This window comes from Procambarus clarkii, chromosome 76 (assembly GCF_040958095.1).
Source record: "Procambarus clarkii isolate CNS0578487 chromosome 76, FALCON_Pclarkii_2.0, whole genome shotgun sequence".
Taxonomy (NCBI): Eukaryota; Metazoa; Arthropoda; class Malacostraca; order Decapoda; family Cambaridae; genus Procambarus; species Procambarus clarkii.
This window is the reverse complement of record NC_091225.1, coordinates 19,200,488-19,226,503: the sequence shown is the minus strand read 5'-3', so window position 1 is coordinate 19,226,503 and position 26,016 is coordinate 19,200,488. Positions and strand designations below refer to the sequence as shown.

The window sequence follows — 26,016 nt, the reverse complement described above, 5'->3', positions numbered from 1 at the left end:
ATAGCAAGTTGTAACAACGTTCTAATACGTCATAAACACGTTAAGCCAAGATGTAACAACTTTATTACAAGTTGTAACAAGCGGTAAATAGAGAGTTTCGGTTTGTGTTTCCAGGGATATAATACTGTACCGTATTTAATATTTGTGCAATTCTTCAGAAACATACCATAAAAATTGTCTTACATATTAATGGATGGTCTTCTAACACATCAGCAATATCAGTTATACTACTACTTACTTGAATAAAACTATTGATAGACAAAATTATTTTGTAAATGAGTTACAATTCACAATTAGTATCTTTAGGCTACTGATAGATCTAGGTTTCAAGTCAATATATTTCCTACCTGCTTTGGAATGTTATGATCGAATTAATTCTCACAGCTTCTATACTAAGATGAATATTATAGCAAATTACTAGGAGCTTGCTCCTATAAAACACTTCACTTGTCAGTTGTGGCAGATGGGCTGCCTATCAGAAGCAATTTACATGCTAATGGTCTTAAAAATCCTACAGATAAAGAAATTAAAATCAAGTTGACTTAATTGCTAATGCAATCTGATGATGAAGAGATGTTAGATAAAAATCATGACATATTTTCATTTTATCATAACAATTAGTACTTTGATCAATATCTAAACCAGCAAGCCTCTAAGTGGGTTGTATTGAATCAGCGAGGTCAAGCAAGCTCAAGGAAAATACATCAGGACTACAGTAGACCCTATTGCAAAAGCATATTGTTAGTTTTAGTTGTATATCGTGTAAATGATACACACCAACTTCATTTCGACAGCAGATTTATGTGACCATAAATATATATACATCGCACACACGAACTGTATTTCACTAGCTGAAACCTATTTCCTCACCAATATTTATAGACAGAAATATGGATGTCCATATACGAGAGAAAAGAAATATTCTATGATCTCATTTTGCTTTAGAACTGGTCTTTAATTCTTACTTCTCTGTTATACATTGTAGAGAGCTCCTACAATTCCTCCCCCGCTTAAAAACTGATCTACCCATTCCCCAGCTAGCTTAAGGTTTACATCCCCTCTCCACCTACCCTCACGTTGTTACATGTCCTCTCCATCTATCCCTCTAGGGCTGCTCCGCCTCCTACCCCCCCACCCCCCCCAACCTACCCTACAACGGATTTAACCACTCCCCACCTACCTCGGAGTTGCTCCACCCCTTCCACATCTACCTCAGATACTCCACCCCTTCCACACCTACCTCGGAGTTGCTCCACCCTTTCCACACCTACCTCAGAGTTGCTCCACCCCTTCCACACCTACCCTAGGGCAACTCTACCTTCTCTTAACACCCACGTACCCGCGTAAATAATGGGATCGTCGCCGCCAGCGCGGTAGAAGACGATGGCGGGGAGGGCGTAAACACCGACCTCCTTCGCCAGCTCGGCGTCGTCGATCTTCACGAAGTCAATGCCGTTGGCATCGGCTTCGTCGTCGATGTTCTCCAGCTCGGCAAGGACCTTCTGGCACTGCTTGCACCCTTCCTCCGAGTCTGTGTGATCATCATAGGCTCAGAAATACTAGTATTAATACATGATAATATGAAATAAGAAATACCTTTTACATAAAATATATGCCTGCTAAATATCATAAGTGCTTGCAGAGGAGTGCCTGCAATATGAATAGAGCTTGCAGAGGAGTACCCGCAATATGAACAGATATCGCAGAGGAGTGCTTGCAATATGAACAGATATCGCAGAGGAGTGCTTGCAATATGAATAGATATCGCAGAGGAGTGCTTGCAATATGAATAGATATCGCAGAGGAGTGCTTGCAATATGAACAGATATCGCAGAGGAGTGCTTGCAATATGAATAGATATCGCAGAGGAGTGCTTGCAATATGAACAGATATCGCAGAGGAGTGCTTGCAATATGAACAGATATCGCAGAGGAGTGCTTGCAATATGAATAGATATCGCAGAGGAGTGCTTGCAATATGAACAGATATCGCAGAGAAGCCCCCGTATCACAAGAAAAAACAACCAGATACCAATCATGTAGTGACACTAGCACTAAACTGTACAAAGATGACAGTGAATACGCCTAGTGAAGACAATACACTCACAGAAGAAGACAGCAAGGTAGTCTGTGGTCTGTCGGATCCTCTCGAACATCTTGCGGTTGACCTTCTCAATTGCGTCATTGAGTTCCATGTTCTCTGGGGCGGTGAGCCAGTCAAGCACATCCTCGTCGTCGTACAAATCCCCTGCAGGAACACATGGCTTTATAAATGTTCATTACACCTGGCAATGCTGTCATTGCCAGGTGTGGCCATACAGTATGCCTGCAGTAACAAATGACTTTATAAATGACCTCGTACACACATTCACACAACCAGCTTACAGATAAGTATACTGTGAAGCACTGTCTTAGTGGTGAGTACTGTACTATATGACGTACCGTCGTACTTAATGTGTTTGGCCTTTCTGAAGTAAACAAGGCCCGGGGGATTCCTGAAGCCGTACTTCTTGGCCATGAGTCTGTCGTTCATCTTGACCATCTGGATGCCATACTCAGCAGCCTCATCATCGATCTTCTCCAGCACCCTCAGCACCTTCGGGCACTCGTCGTTCTCTTCGTTGACTATAAAGACACCAAACGATGGAACATCACAGGAAAATTATTTCTTCATTTGGATAATAACCACCATATTTATTTATAATTTTGTTTACAGACAATATTGGAATTATCCAGCATCAGTATATTGAATATAGAGTTAAGAAACTAGAGGTAGACGAGCGTGGAAGAAGAGGAGTTCGTAGAAGCTCACAGAAGTAGACGGCGAGGTAGTCCTGGGTGTCGATGAGGGTGTAGAGCATCTGGCGGTTGATGTTTTCGATGGTGTCCTCGTGACGCTGTTCGATCAGCCACTCCAGCACCTCCTCCTCCGCCTGGATGTCACCTGTACACACACACACGTACACGGTAATCAGTAAATGCTGACAGCAGCTTCGGTTCCGATAGATGTGCACTTCGCAGAACCTAGACGCCGTGATACCTTCAAAGTCCCCAGTAAGTGGCTCTTACATATACTTCGCAGTACCTAGACGCGATACCTTCAAACTTCCCCAGTAAGTGGCTCTTACATGTACTTCGCAGTACCTAGACGCGATACCTTCAAACGTCCCCAGTAAGTGGCTCTTACATGTACTTCGCAGTACCTAGACGCGATACCTTCAAACGTCCCCAGTAAGTGGCTCTTATATGTACTTCGCAGAACCTACACGCCATGATACCTTCAAACGTCCCCAGTAATTGCCTCTTACATGTACTTCGCAGAACCTACACGCCATGATACCTTCCAACGTCTCCAGTAATTGCCTCTTACATGTACTTCGCAGAACCTACACGCCATGATACCTTCGAACGTCCCCAGTAAGTGGCTCTTACATGTACTTCGCAGAACCGAGAAGCCATTATATCTTCGAGTGTCACGGAAAGTATCTCTCGCGATCCTGGCATATTGTGGATTCGTGCTCGTTTGCGTCTGTAGTTTTTGGGTAAAATAATAAACCTTGCTAAATAGTTGAAGAATTTCCTATCCTGCTCTGCAAAGATCAATTCTGTTTGGCTTACACAATGGGCTCACAAAATCACCAGGAAATGGAATTCTAAGAGCATAAATGAAATACTGTTTAATATCTTCCAAAATTACCTTATATAATCGAAGATTTATTTGCGAAAACCCTGGACAAAAATATATTGTACTTATATTTAATTCCAAATAAATACAAATTAAACAATGAAAATAAAAATTCTCAATAACATATGTTGTAGAATGTCGTAGAATACGACATAAAATTGACGAACTAATCAATATTCTGGGGAGACTTTTATATACGAAATTCGTCAACGATAAAGAGCCCAAGATGTATGTCTATCCCCGTAACATAAGAGCCAGATGGCTGCGAGACATAATATTGTACTGCATGTCCATAAGACACTGGAAGGTCGTGGCAGCTTGCAATATGACCGAGTCCCTTCAGGGTATAAGCACTCGCGACGTCACTGTGTCTGTTCCAGATTACACAAAACCGATCTGCATATATCCTTCACCGCCCAACGGTCCATGTGCAGGCCTCACTTCCTTCCCACACACCCCCTCCCATATTCCTCCTTCCCCGGACAAGACATGTGTAGGGCTCCCTTCCCACACACCCCCTCCCACATTCCTCCTTCCCCCGACAAGACATGTGCAGGCCTCACTTCCCACACACCCCCTCCCACATTCCTCCTTCCCCGGACAAGACATGTGCAGGGCTCACTTCCCAGACGTCCCCTCCCACCACATGCATTCCTCCTGCCTCCGACGCATGCATCAAGAACACATCCTTAGTAGCTGTGCAGCATTATCCAGCAGCTACTAAAAGCCTTAATAACTACAATCCATAATGAATGATACATACATAATGCTTAGGTTGAATAATTCATGCAGTTAAATAACAATTAGACAACAAAAATCTATTAAATCAACACACACACACACACACATATATACATGCACGATATCCAAGAGTTAAAGATGGTCCAAAAAGGACCAAGATAATTATCGTGTGTATAGATAACTGCAGATCAGCAGAGATGCAGGGGGATGCTGGTACTACACTGAGCATGTCGCTATCAGCCTCCAGGGAGTCTTAGATTCGGGAAGGTTAGTGGATGTCTTATCTACTAAGTGGTACTGCTTAAAGGTTATGGGAAGCCAAGAGTGCAGAAAACGTCAATTCCTTCTTTAATATGATACAGTCTAGTTAATCCAGTCATAATGCTTAAATCTACAGTTTAATGATGGATGAAGGTGATGTGCTGACAAGCGCCAATAAGTAAGCTGAACGTTACTGGAAAGTTAGAACTGAGACATTCAGAAGCTTGTGATCTGTATATGTTTATCAAAGCCTAAAAGCCGTCTGTTAAGTGTCAAAGCCTCTGGATTGAAGCGCGTGCAGATTCTCTTCTATTTTGCCAATCTGGGATGTTTTCGAGTGCCTCTTCCTCGTCGAGGGCCTCGAGAGAGAGAGATAGAGAGCAACAAGACGGAACTTGAAAGGATAAACTAAATATGTGTGGAAACATTACGGCCCAAAACACCTTCAAACACGGCATCAATACATAGCCAAGTGACGTCATCCGCCCTTACTGTCTTCAGCGCGGGAATCCTCTTCTCTTGCGCCCTCTGTCGTCCTTGTGGCTTCTTCCTCTACTTCGTCGTCGACTTCGCCATCGATGTCGTCGACTTCGTCGAGTTGGTTTTGGCCATTTTCTGTGGCCTTTGTCCCGATATAATTTTCATCTGCGTCACCTTCATCATCGGCCTTGTCATCTTCCTCCTCGGAATCATCATCGTCCTCATCATCAGCCTTAATATCATCAACATCATCATTGTCCTCATCATCAGCCTTAATATCATCATCCTCATCATCATCACCCTTACCATCATCGTCCTTATCATCATCGGCCTCATCATCATCCTTATTATCGTCGTCCTTACCATTATCGGCCTTATCATCATTGTCCTCATCATCATCGGCCTTATCATCACCGTCCTCATCATCATCGTCCTCATCATCATCGTCCTCATCATCATCGGCCTTATCATCATCATCATCATCGGCCTTATCATCGTCCTCATCATCATCGGCCTTATCATCCTCGTCCTCATCATCAGCCTTAATATCATCATCCTCATCATCATCGGCCTTACCATGATCATCGTCCTCATCATCATCCTTATTATCGTTATCATCATCAGCCTTATCATCATCGTCCTCATCATCATCATCGGCCTTATCATCATCGTCCTCATCATCATCATCGGCCTTATCATCGTCCTCATCATCATCGTCCTCATCATCATCGGCCTTATCATCATCGTCCTCATCATCATCATCCTCACCATCATCGGCCTTATCATCACCGTCCTCATCATCATCGTCCTCATCATCAACGGCCTTATCATCATCGTCCTCATCATCATCGGCCTCATTATCATCGGCCTTATCATCATCGTCCTCACCATCATCAACCTTATCATCATCGGCCTTATCATCACCGTCCTCATCATCATCGTCCTCATCATCATCGGCCTCATCATCATCGGCCTTATCATCATCGTCCTCACCATCATCCTTATCATCATCGTCCTCATCATCATCGGCCTTATCATCATCGTCCTCATCAGCATCGGCCTTATCGTCATCCTCATCGGCCTTATCATCGTCCTCATCATCATCGTCCTTATCATCATCGGCCTTATCATCGTCCTCACCATCATCAACCTTATCAACATCGTCCTCATCATCATCGGCCTTATCATCATCGTCCTCATCATCATCGGCCTTATCATCATCGGCCTTATCATCATTGTCATCATCATCATCGGCCTTATCATCGTCCTCATCATCATCGGCCTTATCATCATCGTCCTCTTCATCATCGTCGTTATCATCATCGGATTTATCATCATCGTCCTCATCATCATCGGCCTTATCATCATCGTCCTTATCATCATCATCGGCCTTATCATCATTGCCATCATCATCATCGGCCTTGTCATCATCGGACTTTTCATCATTGTCATCATCATCGGCCTTATCATCATCGTCCTCATCATCATCGGCCTTATCATCATCGGCCTCATCATCATCGGCCTTATCATCATCGTCCTCATCATCATTATCATCGTCCTCATCATCATCGGCCTTATCATCGTCCTCATCATCATCGGCCTTATCATCATCGACCTCATCATCACCGTCCTCATCATCATCGGCCTTATCATCATCATCGTCCTCATCATCATCGGCCTTATCATCATCGTCTTCATCATCGGCCTTATCATCATCGTCCTCATCATCATCGGCCTTATCATCGTCCTCATCATCATCGGCCTTATCATCGTCCTCATCATCATCGGCCTCATCATCACCGTCCTCATCATCATCGGCCTTATCATCGTCCTCATCATCATCGGCCTTATCATCATCGGCCTTACCATCACCGTCCTCATCATCATCGTCCTCAGCATCATCGTCCTCATCATCATCGGCCTTATCATCATCGGCCTTACCATCACCCTCATCATCATCGGCCTTATCATCATCGTCCTCATTATCATCGGCCTTATCATCATCGTCCTTATCATCATCGGCCTTATCATCGTCCTCACCATCATCAACCTTATCAACATCGTCCTCATCATCATCGGCCTTATCATCATCGTCCTCATCATCATCGGCCTTATCATCATCGTCCTCATCATCATCGGCCTTATCATCGTCCTCATCATCATCGGCCTTATCATCATCGTCCTCATCATCATCGTCCTCATCATCATCGGCCTTATCATCATCGGCCTTACCATCACCGTCCTCATCATCATCGTCCTCATCATCATCGTCCTCATCATCATCGTCCTCATCATCATCATCGTCATCATCATCGGCCTTATCATCATCGTCCTCATCATCACCGTCCTCATCATCATCGGCCTTATCATCATCGTCATCGGCCTTATCATCATCGTCATCGGCCTTATCATCATCGTCCTCATCATCATCGGCCTTATCATCATCGTCCTCATCATCATCGGCCTTATCATCATCGTCCTCATCATCATCGTCCTCATCAATATCGTCCTCATCATCATCGGCCTTATCATCGTCCTCATCATCGGCCTTATCATCGTCCTCATCATCGGCCTTATCATCATCGGCCTTACCATCACCGTCCTCAGCATCATCGTCCTCATCATCATCGGCCTTATCATCATCGGCCTTACCATCACCCTCATCATCATCGGCCTTATCATCATCGTCCTCATCATAATCGGCCTTATCATCATCGTCCTCAGCATCATCGTCCTCATCATCATCGGCCTTATCATCATCGGCGTTACCATCATCGTCCTCATCATCATCGGCCTTATCATCATCGTCCTCATCATCATCGGCCTTATCATCATCGTCATCATCATCGGCCTTATCATCATCGTCCTCATCATCATCGTCCTCATCATCATCGTCCTCATCATCATCGGCCTTATCATCATCGGCCTTACCATCACCGTCCTCATCATCATCGTCCTCATCATCGTCGTCCTCATCATCGTCATCATCATCGGCTTTATCATCGTCCTCATTATCATCGGCCTTACCATCATCATCGGCCGTATCATCATTGTCATCATCATCGGCCTTATCATCGTTATCTTCATCAGCCTCCTCATCATCGGCCTTATCATCATCATCGACCTTACCATCATCCTCATCATCGACCTTACCATCACTATCATCGTCATCATCATCATCAGCCTTACCATCATCATCACCATCGGCCTTAGTATCACCATCTTCATCCTTATCCTTGTCTCCACCATCACCATCTTTCTTACCATGATCCGTATCAGCCTTATTGCCGCTCTCGTCATCATCATCACCATCCGCTTCATCATCATCACCCTCATCATCTTCCTCACCTTCATTGTCACCTTCCTCATCAACCCCTAACAGGTAGCGATGGTTCAAGATCATCACAGGACTCTCTAGCACCCCTGAAATGATGATTCAGTTACCTTGTTAAAGATCATGATGAATACACCTGTCCTCCCACTTAATACGTCGCATTTCAAACGGATTCGTCCAATCCATTACAAATGCAATGTATATATATATACATTCAAACCTCGTGATATTGACGGTATACATCGAAAGGTTCGTACTTTCGTAGTTTGGCTAAACAGTTGCATTTTTAACGGAGTGGCGAACAGAGAGATAAGGTTCTTGTATTACGTGTTGTATAAATACATCGCCTTACCTTCTGTGCAATGATACAAGGTGTCATATGCCTTCGTCTACCACTTGTTATAGAAGCAGTATGTGTTAAATTGCATTATACGAGTTTATAGATTATACTGTATTATAGATTATATTATTATTATAGATATGGTAAATATTATTATAGCTTATAGATTAGATTATATCTAGATTGCATTATAGAAGCAGTATGTATTATACTGCATTATACGAGTTTATAGATTATACTGTATTATAGATTATATTATTATTATTATAGATAAGGTAAACATTATTATAGCTTATAGATTAAATTATATCTAGATTGCATTATAGAAGCGGTATGTATTATACTGCATTATACGAGTTTATAGATTATACTCTATTATAGATTATATTATTATTATTATTATAGATAAGGTAAACATTATTATAGCTTATAGATTAAATTATATCTAGATTGCATTATAGAAGCAGTATGTATTATATTGCATTATACGAGTTTATAGATTATACTGTATTATAGATTATATTATTATTATTATAGATAAGGTAAACATTATTATAGCTTATAGATTAAATTATATCTAGATTGCATTATAGAAGCAGTATGTATTATACTGCATTATACGAGTTTATAGATTATACTGTATTATAGATTATATTATTATTATAGATTATATTATTATTATAGATAAGGTAAATATTATTATAGCTTATAGATTAAATTATATCTAGATTGCATTATAGAAGCAGTATGTATTATACTGCATTATACGAGTTTATAGATTATACTGTATTATAGATTATATTATTATTATTATAGATAAGGTAAACATTATTATAGCTTATAGATTAAATTATATCTAGATTGCATTATAGAAGCAGTATGTATTATACTGCATTATACGAGTTTATAGATTATACTGTATTATAGATTATATTATTATTATTATTATAGATAAGGTAAACATTATTATAGCTTATAGATTAAATTATATCTAGATTGCATTATAGAAGCAGTATGTATTATAATGCATTATACGTATTTCCATCTTTCATATGCTGTATGAAAGACACTTTTATTATATTAACCTACAACAACTTCTCGTAGGTTCTTATAGGAAGTAGTTACAACTACTTTTTTGAAAGAACCAAATATATTATTAAGTATTAAATATTTAATCATTCGCGTTCATCCAAACAGAGTCTGAGCAAAATCTCAAAAGGTTGAGAGCCGGGGACCCAAGAGCTGAAGATCAACCATTGGTGAGCACCTAAATTGATGACTTTTGGTATGTAGGAATTAGTCTCTGTTGACCTTATGACAAAATATGTTTAAATTTGCGAAAATATTGATATTAATTCGTAAGATATTTCCTTAATGTCATCATTTTTTTTTTTTAGATACATTACGCCACTTTATAATATATTTATATACAAATAATTATATACAAGTTATATAATTATATACAAGTTGACTCTTGTGACAAAATATGTTTAAATTTGCGAAAATATTGATATTAATTCGTAAGATATTTCCTTAATGTCATCATATTTTTTTTTTTAGATACATTACGCCACTTTATAATATATTTATAAACAAATATTTACCGTAAAATGTTTTATATATAATGAAACGATTCAAAAGAGCTATTGTATAATACAGTATTCAAAACAAATGACACCTCGTATTGCATCTAAAATACCTTATGCATTATACATATATCCATCTTTCATATGATGTATGAAGGACACTGCCTCCCGTGGCCTCCTCCTCCTCACCTCTAGTCCTTCACGCTCATCACAATTCCTCTAAAAGAAACTTACAAATATTATGAAGGGAACTAATGCATGCGCCATTGTTCTAAATACATCACAAGCTGACACCAATACGCTTTATGACAAGAGCGGCAGCAAGTGGAAGGAGGAGGAATAGAAGGAAAAGGAAGAGGAACAGAAAGAACAGGTGGAACAGGAGGAGGAGGTGAAGGAAGAGGAACCCTTCCGGGAGACATGACCCACCTACTAAGACAAGCTACAACAACAAAGCTCTCTGTGTGCTTACGTGTCTCCGCTATAAGCCAAGCACTGACCGCCTCACCCCCTGCGATGTCACCTGGGGATGTAACAGATGTCACCTAATGAGCGGGCATAGTTCACCAGTGAGGTCACAGGTCACTCTGGGCTGTGGTAAGTCTTCAATGCAATAGCTAAGCATTATTAGCACTTAAAATTGGATAATCTAAAACACGAAAAAAAAAACACATTACTGGTCCCTGTTTTGCTTTGCAAATGTTGCGGACAACAGACATACAGGAGGTGTATTGGGTGATGACTGAGCTTCATCTCTGTAATGTATCTCTATGCTGTGCTAGTATTTAACTACGCTCTTATGAGTGGCATGCTCTTAAGCATCACGACTGTAGGATATTTTAGATCATTATATCCTATTTCTATATTAGTTCTAGGCAAGGGGGGAACACGTGTGATTATTGGAATAATAACACTTCCTGAGCCAGAAGATATTAGAGAAAACTCGTTGTACCGGAGAGTAGAACATAAATCTAATCCTATTTTGTAAACAAAGCAGAATTGATTGATTAATATCTCCCGTCAGCACGTCTTGGATTAAGCTGCCCCAACATGTGCCCAGTCAATTACCATCATAGATGCTGGGTACGCCACCCTCGAAGTACACGAGGGCTGGCAGGTGGCTGATGCCCAGTTCTTCAGCCGCTTCCACGTCGTTGGTCTTGACGAACTGGATGCCCACCTCGTCCGTCTCGTCATCAATGGTCTCCAGTTCGGCCAGGACTGTCTCACAGGTTGGGCAGTTGTCGTCGTCTGGGAGGTAAATGAGACGTCAATAGCGCAGCGTACAGAAGCATAACTGAAACAGATGGTACAGTGGCTGGCAACGCGCCTCCATTTCAAGTGATGGTTATTGTAAGTTTAATATCTTAAGTTCTTAATTCATTTCCAACATTGGATGCTCACAATAAGAAAACATCTCAGACGTCATCTCAAATCGACTTAGTAATGGTCCAGGACGGACCGAAACGTCGTTGTCTCTTCAACTTGTACTTGTACAAGAATGTAACAACTCTTGTATATATCTCAAAAAAAAAATCTAGCGGGTGTTTGGGTCAACATCGCAGAAGTACCTCTAACTGATACTCAAATGATGAACCAAGTGAATGATATTGTTGTGAACTACGCTATTGTGGCATCTTAACGTAACTTGGTTATCTTACACCAATTTTCAAGACTTCGTATGCTACTCCTTGAGAGTCGTAGTCTCCAGCGACTCTTGTAACCCCTCATAACTCAAGACAAAGTTCAGACAAAGATTCAAACCAATGTATTCTTTAGCAAACATATTTCATATCAAATATTCAAAGGTGTCTTAAACAAACGAAAATCTTCTTGCATTAATTCCAACAATATATCATTAGCAAGATAATTAGCTGTATTATTGTTATACTGACTACAAAGAGCGTGTTCGATAATATTGAAATACTGCAAATCATAGTACAATGACCAATTACAGAAACTAGATATTAAGTCCAACCCAGTACAAGAACATTACCATATATGACCCAGACATGTTTCACCGCTACAAACACACAGACACACACACACACTCACGCATACACACACGCACACACACACACACATAGTGTTTTAGTGCCAGAGTGGTTGACAAATGGAATGCACTAGGAAGTGATGTGGTGGAGGCTGACTCCATATACACTTTCATGTGTAGATATGATAGAGCCCAATTGGCTCAGGAACCTGTACACCAGTTGATTGACGGTTGAGAGGCGGGACCAAAGAGCCAGAGCTCAACCCCCGCAAGCACAACTAGGTGAGTACAAGTAGGTGAGTACACACTCACACTTCATGGTCTAGATTGACAGCCGTCACTTACTCAGTCATCAAAATGCTACACGCGAGCCGTTTTCTCCCATATGTCACACACACACTGTTGTTGCTGCTTCTTCACGTGGTCCCACACCTTGGGGCGTAAGGTGTATAGGTTCACTCTACCCTCCTCCCGAGTGCTTGTGGATCATTCATAAAACCTGGACTGACTTCAGCAAGGGGGGCCTCTACACTTCCTGTGATTTCAGTAGGAATTTGGTTGTACGACTTTAACCAGTCAGCCTAGGTGGTCTAGTGGTAGTGTATGCGACTTGGCAATGCCTAGATCGTAGGTTCGCGTCCCCCCCTCATAGCCCTGGTAGATTTTCTCACTTGGACTATTACCGCTAGATACCCATTATAGTTACTATTTCCACAAACCCATTACAATTACTCGGGAAACTACTTCGATTAACTCTTTACATGTCACCCGGAGCCGGTCGGCCGAGCGGACAGCACGCTGGACTTGTGATCCTGTGGTCCCGGGGTCGATCCCGGGCGCCGGCGAGAAACAATGGGCAGAGTTTCTTTCACCCTATGCCCCTGTTACCTAGCAGTAAAATAGGTACCTGGGTGTTAGTCAGCTGTCACGGGCTGCTTCATGGGGGTGGAGGCCTGGTCGAGGACCGGGTCGCGGGGACACTAAAAGCCCCAAAATCATCTCAAGATAACCACCCAGAAAACTACTTTTACTTATCCATTACAGTTATTCAAAACGCCTCCACCAGAGACCCAGCGAACTACTCACAGAAGTACACGACGAGGTACTCGAAGGTGTCCACCAGACTCTGCAACATCTGACCGTCCACCTCTTCGATGATGGATGCTGGGCCCTTGTCTTTGTTGTCAATAAGCCACTCCAGCAGCGCCTCCTCGTCTCTCAAGTCACCTGCAGGAGTGAGTGAGTGAGTGAGTCACAATCGACTTGAGAATGGTCCAAGACGGACCGAAACGTCGTCGTCCCTTCACCTTCTAGTGTGTGGTCTGGTCAACAGTGAGTGACCAACAGAAAAGTGACTCCACTTTTGTGACAGTCAGTGACAGTCAAAGTGACAATCAGTGAGTAACTCCAACAGGAAAGTTGGAGTTCCTCATCAACTTAAAGGGCTTCAGGTGTAACATTCCATCAATAAATCATTGATAAAATGATATTTGATATGTTGGTTTTGTTGAAAAAACAATCAGATGTAAATACTGCACTTATCAATGGATTGTCAAGTAACAATAGGTTTTTGAGAAATTATTCAACTTTTTAAAGAACAATCTAGAACTCGAACCAAGAAGCCGAGTTCTAGATTGTTCTAGAGGCAGATAAGGCTCAAAAAACAAAAGTAATGACCAACATCGACTTAGAATTGTGACAAAGAAAACATATATCAAAGTTAAATTAAATTGTCTTTAACACTCGCATTCCCCTTCAGGATATACGCAAACTTGATATATTTGATATGTAAATATATCCAAATTTCCTTATATATATATATATATTCAAAAATGCAAATTCGATACACACACAAAACAAACAAGAGGTAAAAATGATATATTATCACCTTCATATATCTGAGGAAATCGATTCCGAAAGTAGACAAGGGCCGGCAAGCTCACGATATCATACTCATTGGCGATCCCATCGTCAGAAATCTTGACGAAGTCGATGCCGATGTCGTCGCATTCATCGTCGATGTTCTCCAGCTCCGTCAGGATCTTCTTGCTCTTCTTGTCCCCCGCGGCGTCTGGTGACGTCACACAAGTCAAAACTGGTCCAAGTTATTCCTCTCTCTTTTAGGAGAAAGGTATTGCAAAAGGAAGTAGTTCAAACTATTACTGTCGAAGTAGTTCAAACTATTACTGTCGAAGTAGTTCAAACTATTACTCTCGAAGAAGTTCAAACTATTACTCTCGAAGAAGTTCAATCTATTACTGTGGAAGAAATTAAATCTATTACTGTGGAAGAAGTTCAAACTATTACTGTGGAAGAAGTTCAAACTATTACTGTCGAAGAAGTTCAATCTATTACTGTCGAAGAAGTTCAAACTATTACTGTCGAAGAAGTTCAAACTATTACTGTCGAAGAAGTTCAATCTATTACTGTCGAAGAAGTTCAATCTATTACTGTCGAAGAAGTTCAATCTATTACTGTCGAAGAAGTTCAAACTATTACTGTCGAAGAAGTTCAAACTATTACAAAGCTTTCTTATATTTTGGAAGAAGTCAAAACTATTGTATAACCTTTCGTGTCATTCGTCTAAGTTAGCCCAATCACTCGGGTTGGACGGTAGAGCAACGGCCTCGCTTAATGCAGGTCGACGTTCAATCCCCAAGTGTCCAAGTGGTTGTGGCCACCATTCCTTCTCTCCGTCCTATCCTCATCCTTTCGTAAGTGCTATAAAGTTGTTCTGGCTTATTGCTCTCTCCTAGCTGATAATTACCTTAACATGGACGAAGTGAAAACTAGTACAAACCTTTCGTGTCTCTTGAAGAAGGCAAATCTACTAAAACTCATTCGTCTCTTTCCTTTGAGTGAATCACTTAGCCATGACTTTTGTACAAATCCACAAGGGCCGTGACGAGGGTTCGAACCTACATCCTAGAGGATCCCAGACGCTGCCATAATCGACTGAGCTACGACATGGTAAAAGAACCATGTCATAGCTCAGTCGATTAAGGCAGCGTCTGGGATCCTCTCGTATGTAGGTTCGAACCCTCGTCACGGCCCTTGTGGATTTGTTCATTTGATGCATCACGCAATTGTGATTTCTGTGTGTAATAACTTTTGTACATTAAACAGCAACAGCCACACTCTATGCTTGTTCACCAGACCACACACTAGAAGGTGAAGGGACGACGACGTTTCGGTCCGTCCTGGACCATCCTCAAGTCGATTGTCGACTTGATCGACTTGAGAATGATCCAGGACGGACCGAAACGTCGTCGTCCCTTCACCTTCTAGTGTGTGGTCTGGTCAACATACTTCAGCCACGTTATTGTGACTCCTCGCCTGCACACTCTATGCTTGATAGATCAATGTTAAAGCCTGAAGGAGGAGGAGCAATAGAGGAGCCTCAGCGAGAACTTACAGAAGAAGACAGCGACGTTATCCGAGGTGTTGAGTATTCGTTCCAGCATGCGTTGGTTCACCTCCTCAATCAGGTTGGGGATCTCCAGCGTATCATCATCCGTCAGCCACCTCAACACGGCCTGCTCATCACTGATGTCACCTGGTACCAAACACCATCACACAAAAACGTTAAATGCTGAAATACCAATATTGAAAATGATCTTCCAAAACCATATTTATTTATCTTGAGTTAGGTCATTGACACACTATCTTGCGCTTGCAGGTATTTATTGTAGTTACCTTTTACTTATTAGTTAATATCCCAGCTAAATAAAATATCTAGATTTGTCTACTAGTGTGACCTCTATAACTATAAGGTTCGCACTTGGTGGCTCCTGATCAACATTTCTCAACTCCTCTGGCTCGGCCCTTTACTTCTAAAAGGCAATTGATCAGCATTGCAAAGGCATCAGGTGTGATTATTCTAGATTTGTGATTTAGTCATTCTCCATCTTCTGCTTCTTACTCAACCCCCGTCTCCTTCTCCCACTCCAGCGTCTTCACCACCTGAAGTTATCTTTTGTCTTGGTCAACATCGATCTCCACTCATTGTCGTCATAACCAAACCCCGCCCTTTATTTGTTCTGCTGGTGGAGTCACCGTAGAATAATCCTCTGTCGTTTCTTAAGATTAGGATCATTTTGTGGGTGTGAATTATGCTTTAATTCATTCCATACTGTGTGCTTTTAACCCTCACTGTAACTGTGACACCTGAAGATAAGACGATTGAATTAAATAGTTAGTGACTATTAAAATTAAGCCAGCAGTTTAATTTTGTAAAAAAAAAAAAATCAGCAAAAGCACACACAGTCTTTTGTTTACAGCTGATGTTAGCTTGGCAAGGTGTGAAAAGACAAGCATTAATCTGTTATGATTTTACTAAATAAAATGTTAACATCACAATAAGTTTGCAAGAGTCTATTGATATCATGGACGCATGTATCTGTGGTCCACGTAATAATGAGGTAATGATTCACATCGTGCAAACAGTGTCAAACACTGATGGAGAAAACAAAGTTTCATCAATATTGTCCTCGTGATAAAGATTTGTTCTCACGTGGAACATAATATCCGAGGTGGTAATGGTTGGGACACCATCAGGAACATGGTACTCAGTGGTTGGGACACCATCAGGAACATGGTACTCAGTGGTTGGGACACCATCAGCAACATGGTATTCAATAGTAGGGACAATCAGGGACATTGTATCCAAGGTAGCAATGGCTGGGATCAGCAGGAACACGACTTCCGAGGAGGTAGTAGTTGGGACCATTAGCAACATGGTATTCAATAGTAAGAACAATCAGGGACATTGTATCCAAGGTAGCAATGGCTGGGATCAGCAGGAACACGACTTCCGAGGAGGTAGCAGTTGGGACCATCAACAACATGGTATTCGGGACAGTAGCGGTTCAGGCCTTCAGGAAACTCTTCCGAAGTACAGTGTAAGCCATAACCATAAGCGGTGCTGAGCTCGGAAACTGTAGCCAGGACTAGTCACTAAGGTAGTACTTAGGGATAACCTGGAACAATCCCTGGAAGAGGCGGGAGTAGTATCCCCCTGGAAAACTTTTGCAGTATGGTACAAGTATTGTCGTCTCAGTTGGAAATTCTTCTAGTCTGAGACAGGCATTGTCGACTTCGTTGGAAAATGTTCATTGTAAGAGGCATGTGATGTCGTCTCCACGTAAATAATGATGTGACAGTATTTCCTTGGATGTTTTCGACTTGCCGAAGAGATGTCTCGAACCAAATGCGCGCACAACGAGTCCTGTGCCCTGAGTGGTGGTTCTCCGACCGCTGGTTCGAAAAATAGCGTCAAGCTGAATGAGAAGTTTCACACGCAGGAGTGTAGACGGGATCTACCGCCGAACGACGATCTTGAAGGAGCTCAGATGTAACCTACAGAGCCAAAGATCTTCACCCGAGTGTCAACAGGAGTTCCTCTCAGGAGCCAGGCTGGAGGATCATGACATCATGATGTCGACTAAAGGCGGCGTGATGGGCAGACTTGGGGTCAATGTCACTAAGTGTAGTCTACTCTAAGGAGTGACCTCTACATGCAGGAAGACAATACCTGTGTGGAGTAATTCTACATACAATCGCCATTTACTAAACGTTAGCATGTATGATTGACATTACTATATTGAGTTTTTTTTTTTAGTGTTAACACACAACACTTAACAGCAGAACAGACATATTCATTTATCATAAATAATCACCGAGCTTCAATATTGACAGAGGTGAGTAGAAATACTTTAGTTTTTTTTTTATCTCTCAAGACAAATCGAATATTTGCAGTCAAGTGTTTTTGGCATGCATTGGTTTTTAGTTAATCTAGACACCTGCATTGGTATGATTTAGCATTGGTTAATCTAGATATTTGTTTTGACATCATTGTTTTAGCTTAATCTAAGACATTTGTTTTGACATGACTTGTTTCCGGTTAATCATTCTAGACACCTGTTTTGACATGATGGTTTTAGGTTAATCTAGACACTTGTTATGGCTTGATATGTTTTTGGTTAATCAAGAAGCTTCTTTAAGTGTGACAGTTTTTGGTTAAGTTAGACAACTGCTGCATAGAAATCCACAATAAGCTAGTCAGAGATGCAACTTTTAACTCATAACATGTAAATAATTAACATAAGTGCAACAAAAGCATCATTTTAGAAGAGAATAATTTGTTTTGATTTTGCAAACTCTAAGAGGCAAAGCATGCAAATAGTTACTACATATATAATTGTCAACTTCTCACAAGCAATGTGAGAGAGTCCTGAACAAAGGCAGATTCCATATTAGTCAAATATAAGAAAGAAGTTTCTAAAGAATTTCCCTGCAAAGAAGAATTACTCTTCAGCGTATGACGTTGTAAAATACATCACCTACGAACAAATCCACAAGGGCCGTGGCGAGGATTTCGAACCTGCGTCACGGCCCTTGTGGATTTGTTCATTTGATGCATCACGATAGTGTGATTTCTGTGTTTACATCACCTACGGATGACACTGGCAAGGCGCAACCTCCAGTAAAGTCATTAATAAAGACAAACATTTTAAAATACTGTATTTAATATTTATATCCAACAACAAAATAGACTCTTCTGAAAAAAAGAAAATGAGACCAAGGTATCAGACGTAATTTCTTATAATGTTCAGTACATTGGCCAATAAGTATATAACATATTCCTTTGATAGCACAACTTATTTGAAGATAATAGCAAGATTATTAGCTGCGTATTGCAGAGCTAGGTCTAGATGACAACTGTCTGGCCTAGATGAGGGGAGCGTATTACCAAGCTAATTCAGTGAGAAAAAAATATATTGACATCTCTCTCTCTTTCTTCCTCCTATCTCTCTTTCCCCCAAACCACTTGGGCTGGACGGTAGAGCGACGGTCTCGCTTCATGCAGGTCGGTGTTCAGTCCCCGACCATCCAAGTGGTTGGGCACTATTCCTTCCCTCCCCGTCCCATCCCAAATCCTTATCCTGACCTTTAGTTGTTGTTATAGATTCAGCTACTCGGAATAAGTTCCAAGTAGCACGGGCTATGGTGAGCCCGTAACTCACCATAGCCCGTGCTAATTCTCCTGATAATTCCTTCCCTCCACTTTCTCTCTCCCCCTCCCTCTCTAATTCTCTCACTTTCTTTTCCTTTCATATCTCTCTCACTTTCTGCCTCTTTCACGTCTCTCTCTCTCTCTCTCTCTCTCTCTCTCTCTCTCTCTCTCTCTCTCTCCGTGCCACACCCACCCCGACCCACCATACCCTTATAGACGAGCGGGTCGCCATTTCTGAAGAGCACGAGGGAAGGGAAGGTCTTGACGCCGTACTGGGCGGCCAGACTGGTCTCCTCGGTGGTGACGAAGTGCATGCCTTGGTCGTCGGTGTCGTCGTCGATGTTCTCCAGCTCGTCGAGGATCTTGTCGCACTTCTGGCCCTCCTCGCATTTCCCGCCTGGGAGACGGGGTGGGAGAGGAAACAGATCACCATTATTTTGTTAACCGTATTAAACTTACTATCAAATATTATCTCACGTTCTGCTTGTAACTCATTTTATATGTTATGTACTTTTGCCTAAACAATTTATTGTTATTATTTATTATTTTGATAATTATTATTATTATTATTTGGGTAATATTAGTCGTGGCATTTGTAAACAGCATTTATAGTTTTGGAATTAATAATATTTGTAATAATATGGCAAATATTTCAAAAACAATTATTTTTAGAATATTTGTAATGTTTATAATATCATTATTTTATATATTCAATACTTGGATAATTACTTGATTAAAATTTGTATAACCAATTACTTTTCAACCTAAGCTACATTTTGTTTGAGGGAATTGCAGTTGTTTATGTCAACTGTTGTGGGTGGCATCGTGCGGAAAGTCAGTAGCTGGCCTATGGGGACGGGGGGGTGGGGGGGGGAACCCGATAGGCCTAAATACATGCTTTCTGGCGGCGGCTGGTGACTAGAGAGCCGGCGGTTGAGCAGACAGAATACTGGACGCGTGATCCTGTGGTCCTGGGTTCGATCCCGGGCGCCGGCGAGAAACAATGGGCAGAGTTTCTTTCACTCTGATGTCCCTGTTACCTAGCAGTAAATAGGTACCTGGGAGTTAGTCAGCTGTCACGGGCTGCTTCCTAGGGGTGGAGGCCTGGTCGAGGACCGGGCTGCGGGGACACTAAAGCCCCGAAATCATCTCAAGATAACCTCCTGGCCCTAACAACGGGAATTATGACTATTTTTTTTTTTTTTGATATATACAAGAGTTGTTACATTCTTGTAGAGCCACTAGTACGCGTAGCGTTTCGGGCAGGTCCCTGGAATACGATCCCCGCCGCGAAGAATCGTTGTTACAACCAAGTACACATTTTACTGTTGAGTTAAACAGAGGCTACAGTTAAGGATTTGCGCCCAGTAAATCCTCCCCGGCCAGGATACGAACCCATGACAAAGCGCTCGTGGAACGCCAGGCGAGTGTCTTACCACTACACCACGGAGACTAATGCCACCACCCCTCCCCCCCACTCCCTCCAGCACTCAATGTCGTCAAAAGAAAAAAGGCAGATAGGTAGCACTTACTGAAGTAGACGACAACGTATTCGAAGTTGGCGATGAGGTCGTCGAGGATCTCGTCGGTGACTTCTTCGATTGTGTCCGAGGTCTTCTGAAGGAGGATCCAGGCCAGCACCTCCTGCTCATTGGAGAGATCTCCTGCATACCCGCCAGGGGAAGACGGAAAGGAGAGAGGTGTGAGGTTCAAGTTCAAGTATGTTTATTGAGATAAGCAAGAAATACATCTCAAAGGTGTGAGGTCAGTAGGCGTTTCTCACTCATAAACTGTACCACCAGAATATTTATATTCTAAATACATTCTCTTTATCACACACATACACAGAAATAATTGGGCTGAGTTTCTTTCACCTAGTGCCTCTGTTCACCTAGAAGTAATAGATACCTGGGAGTTAGACTGCTGCTACGGGCTGTATCATGTATGTGTGTGTAATTACCAAAGTGTAGTTACAGGATGAGAGCTACACTTGTGGTGTCCCGTCTTCCCAGTACTCTTTGTCGAATAATGCATTGAAACTATTGACGGTTTTGGCCTCCACCACCTTCTCACTTAGCTTATTCCAACCGTCTACCACTCTGTTTGCAAAAGAAAAAAATTAATATTTTGAAAATTTAATTGAAGTACCATGTCTACACACAGTAGACACGATAAAGAAAAAGTAATACTGGAGTCAATATAGTAGACAACCAACGGATAGAAAGGCGGGGTCCAAGAGCTAACAGCTCGATCCTGTAGATACAAATAGTCACACACAAACACACACACACACACATTCACTAACTCAAACACACACTGTCTCTTGAACATATTCAACCCCCCTCCAAAACAGGCCAAAACCTACCTTCATAAATGCTAGGAATTCTGTTCTCGAAGTAAACTAGTGTAGGCAGCTCATCGATACCATACTCCTTGGCTTCGGAGTCGTTGTCGATCTTGACGAAGGGCACGCCGGCCTGCTCACACTCGTCGTCGATGCTCTCGAGCTCAGCTAGCACTTCGTGGTCCTCTGGATCGTCCTTGTCGTCTACGGTAAACACGGCAAAGAGAGTCAAGGAACTTTTCAGCTGATTTTCCGTGAATGTTTGAAACTTTGTCATCACTTTCCCCTGAATTATGTAAACTTTCCCAATCATCTATATCTCATAGTGTGAGATATAGTGGCCATTGTGTGTGCTCTCTGCGCTGCATGTAATTATTATCAACGAAAAATTATTGCATGTTTACGAATCTGTTACACAAGAAAATATAAGATTACGAAGACAAACATAAGAGTCAAACACATTCTCAGCTTAAGTAATGCACTCACGAGTAACACTTAATGTCTTCTCATAGACACATGACATTCTTGTGATATCATTTTGTACTTAAGATGGTATGACTTCCCATAACAACTTTTTGACGTGAATGAACGAAGCAGAAGAGTATACTTACAGAAGAGGACGGCAAGGAACGGCTCATTGGCGATGAGTTTGTCAAGCATCTCATCGGTGATGTCGGCGATCTCCTCGTTCTCGACGTGATGAATGAGCCACTCCAGCACGTCTTCCTCCTTCATCAGGTCACCTGACCACAACATTCACAGTCATCAAGTAATCACAAAAATTATATTCCAATGAAAGTACATGCAATGTTTTATACTTTCAAACATTAAAAATGAGAAAATCCACGGAAGCCGTGATGAAGATTTGAACCAATGCGCTGAGAACACCCCACCGCATAGGTTCGAATCCTTATCACGGCTCCTGTGGATATATTCACATTACTGTGATTCCTTTGTACATTAAAAATTGTACAAAGACGTTAATTTGTACACAACTGACAATAGATGTTTAAACCCGAAGTGCTCATTCAAAATGGGATCGAGTCGCCCTCACTATCAACACACATCAACAGCAGCTTCCAAATTGAGGAGAATTGAGTGGAATTTAAGCAACTCCATTTGTACGTATTCTTAGGTTCTAGTGACCATTACTCCCGATAGGGTGGGTAGGTTCATCTAGATACTGACGCTTATAGATAACCAAAATCAGTATAATTTAGATGCTTGTCAGACTGTGAGAACGGGCTGGTGGATGAGTGTTTAAATTCAAATACAAAAACTTGAATGATAAATGTTTACATATAACTCATTACTATCATTACGCTATCATTGCTACACACAAAATTACAGTACATACATAAGGGAAAAATCATAACAGCAATCTATATAATTATAATTATATACTGTATAATTTAGATTTACATTTAGAAGCTGGAATTGTCAGTTTCTCACAAATAATTACAGTTGTGGCTGTAGTCAAGAGATGTTACAGCCAAAAACACGACTCTGACAGAGCGGCACTGTAAAGCCCTCCCTGGAAACACAAACCGAAACTGTCTCTATTTTCCGCTTGTTACAACTTGTAATAAAGTTGTTATATCTTGGCTTAACGTGTTTATGACGTATTAGAACGTTGTTACAATTTGCTATATTGGTTGTTATAACTGGTTAGGAGGCGTTAAAACGTGTTCGAACGTTGTACCAACGTCGTAGTTTCAGTGTGTGTTTGGCGGGCTCACCTTCGTAGATGTATGGGATCTCACTCTCGAAGTAGACGAGAGTTGGGATGGAGTCAATGCCGTACTCTTTGGCCTCCTCGTCGTTGTCGATCTTGACGAAGAAGATGCCGCGGTCGTCGCACTCGTCGTCAATGTTCTCCAGTTCCGCCAGCACCTTCCGGCTGCGGCGGCTGTCCTTATCGTCTGAAACATATTAATGAATATAAACTTTGTCAATTAAATATTACACATAATGTGTGATGTGGCAACTAGTAGACAGATCGAGGTGGGATTATACATTTAATTGTTCCCTATGCCTCGAGTTATGTTAATATTTACTACAATGATGCAAAACTGAAAAAAAGGCATGAGCCACCTACAGAAGAGGACAGCGAGGTGTTCCGAGCGGTCAATCAGACGGTCCAGCATCTCGTCGGTGACGTCCTCGATCTCGTCGTCCTCCACTTGATGCACCAGCCAGTCCAGCACCTCATCCTCCGCCAGCAGATTACCTGCAACCATCGCTATCATTACTACACACAAGGTACTATCTGGTCGTCGGTAGAGCGATGGCCTCGCTTCAAGCAGGGCCGGCATTCAGTCCCCAATGGTTCAAGTGGTAGGGGCACCGTTCCTTTACACCATTCCCTCTATCCCAGCTGCTACCCCCTATTCCTTTCATGTGTTACAGTGTTATATAGTCATCCTGAGTAAGCGTTTTCTCTTCATAATTCCCTTCCCTCCAGTCTCTTCCCGGTGCAACCCGTTCTCGCACTTTCATTAAGTCAATACTGACTTATTAAATAAGTGCATATGTGACATACTAATTTATTGTGAATATTTTAGTTTACCTTGAGAAGCTTCATAGAAAACACCGACCTTACTTAACCTTCTTAGTATGTTAAGATAAGCATCTTATTGCTTCGTAATTACAATTATTACTTAACCTATTATAGGTATAGGTTAAGTAATAATTGTAATTACGAAGCAATAAGATGCTTATCTTAACATATTAAGAAGGTTAGGTAACGTCAGTGTTTTCTATGAAGCTTTTCAAGGTAAACTAAAATATTCACAATAAATTAGTATGTCACATATGCACTTATTTATTAAGTCAATATTGACTATAAGAAAGTGCGAGAACGTTTTGCCCGGTGCCTCATGTAACAACAATCTTGAAACAAATTACCTGGGAGCACAATAGACGATGGATCACCAGTTTCAATCATAGCTTAAACATTTATATGAATGAGTTTGAGTGGATTATAAATAGGAGTCGCCTCGTATGGGTAAATTAGCCTTCTACAATTGCCTTTATTATTATGTTCCTAAGTAATCTGGTCATACGGTCAAATTTCGCACTTCTTATTAATACCCAGGGGCTAGATTCACGAAGCAGTTACGCAAGCACTTACGAATCTGTACATCTTTTCTCAGTCTTTGGCGGTTTTGTTTACAACTATTAAACAGTTAATGAGCTCCGGAGCACCAGGAGGCTGTTTATAACAATACCAACAGTTGATTGGCAAGTTTTCACGCTTCTAAACTGTTTAATAAATGTAACCAAAGCCGTCAATGATTGAGGAAAGATGTACACGTTCGTATGTACTTGCGTAACTGCTTCCTGAATCTGGTTCCTGGGGTGAGGAAGTGCACAAGCACGGGGACAACTTATTTATAGATGTCAAACGGCTGCATGGGGGGGAGGGGGGACGAGGATTTGTAACGTCGAGAACAGGAGCCGGAAAGCTACCATAGCGAGCCCATGACACAGCATCGACACGAATGGTATACTAACCGGAGTACACAGAATGAACGCCTTTCTCGAAGCTATACTAACCGGAGTACACAGAATGAACGCCTTTCTCGAAGCTATACTAACCGGAGTACACAGAAGGAACGCCCTTCTCGAAGCTATACTAACCGGAGTACACAGAAGGAACGCCCTTCTCGAAGCTATACTAACCGGAGTACACAGAGGGAACGCCCTTCTCGAAGCTATACTAACCGGAGTACACAGAAGGAACGCCCTTCTCGAAGCTATACTAACCGGAGTACACGGAGGGAACGCCCTTCTCGAAGTAGACCAGGGTGGGGAGGTTGTCGATGCCGTACTCTTTGGCCTCCTCATCGTTGTCGATCTTGACGAAGGAGACGCCGTTGGCATCACACTCGTCGTCAATGTTCTCCAGCTCGTTCACCACCAGCTGTGAGTCCTGGTCGTCTTCGTCATCTGTCAAGTTCAAGTATGTTTATTGAGACAAGACAAAAATACATCTTAAAGGGATAGACTATCTTAGGTTATTTCTACCTGCCATGTCGTCGTCTGTCGACCGCCATAAATATACCACAAGAAACTACAGTTTACATCAAATCATGATTTTTCATGAGGAAAATATTTCCGATAATTAGGCAGAATAATAAGTCTTTAGTCAATTTTGAGTGGATAGAAACTTGTGCAATACTTCAATATATCAAATATATATAAAAAGGACTCTCGATATTTCTTTACTGATTATT

The 26,016-nt window shown here is 41.7% G+C and overlaps 1 protein-coding gene across 1 annotated transcript in view; it reads right to left on the bottom strand.

Moving 5' to 3' along the window:
• The window catches only part of hlk (hulk), a 106,692-nt gene that overhangs the window by 36,477 nt on the left and 44,199 nt on the right, over positions 1-26,016 (bottom strand). Inside the window, exons 9-25 of the mRNA XM_069313701.1 lie at positions 25,547-25,729; positions 23,877-24,008; positions 23,518-23,700; positions 22,390-22,521; positions 21,800-21,982; positions 20,967-21,098; positions 19,643-19,831; positions 15,835-15,975; positions 14,308-14,490; positions 13,506-13,646; positions 11,495-11,677; positions 10,899-10,949; positions 5,179-8,589; positions 2,812-2,943; positions 2,442-2,624; positions 2,107-2,247; positions 1,340-1,531 (exon numbers count right to left, since the gene is read on the bottom strand). Coding sequence (XP_069169802.1) covers positions 1,340-1,531; positions 2,107-2,247; positions 2,442-2,624; positions 2,812-2,943; positions 5,179-8,589; positions 10,899-10,949; positions 11,495-11,677; positions 13,506-13,646; positions 14,308-14,490; positions 15,835-15,975; positions 19,643-19,831; positions 20,967-21,098; positions 21,800-21,982; positions 22,390-22,521; positions 23,518-23,700; positions 23,877-24,008; positions 25,547-25,729 — 5,892 coding nt within the window. The remainder of the gene's footprint in view (positions 1-1,339; positions 1,532-2,106; positions 2,248-2,441; positions 2,625-2,811; positions 2,944-5,178; positions 8,590-10,898; positions 10,950-11,494; positions 11,678-13,505; positions 13,647-14,307; positions 14,491-15,834; positions 15,976-19,642; positions 19,832-20,966; positions 21,099-21,799; positions 21,983-22,389; positions 22,522-23,517; positions 23,701-23,876; positions 24,009-25,546; positions 25,730-26,016) is intronic.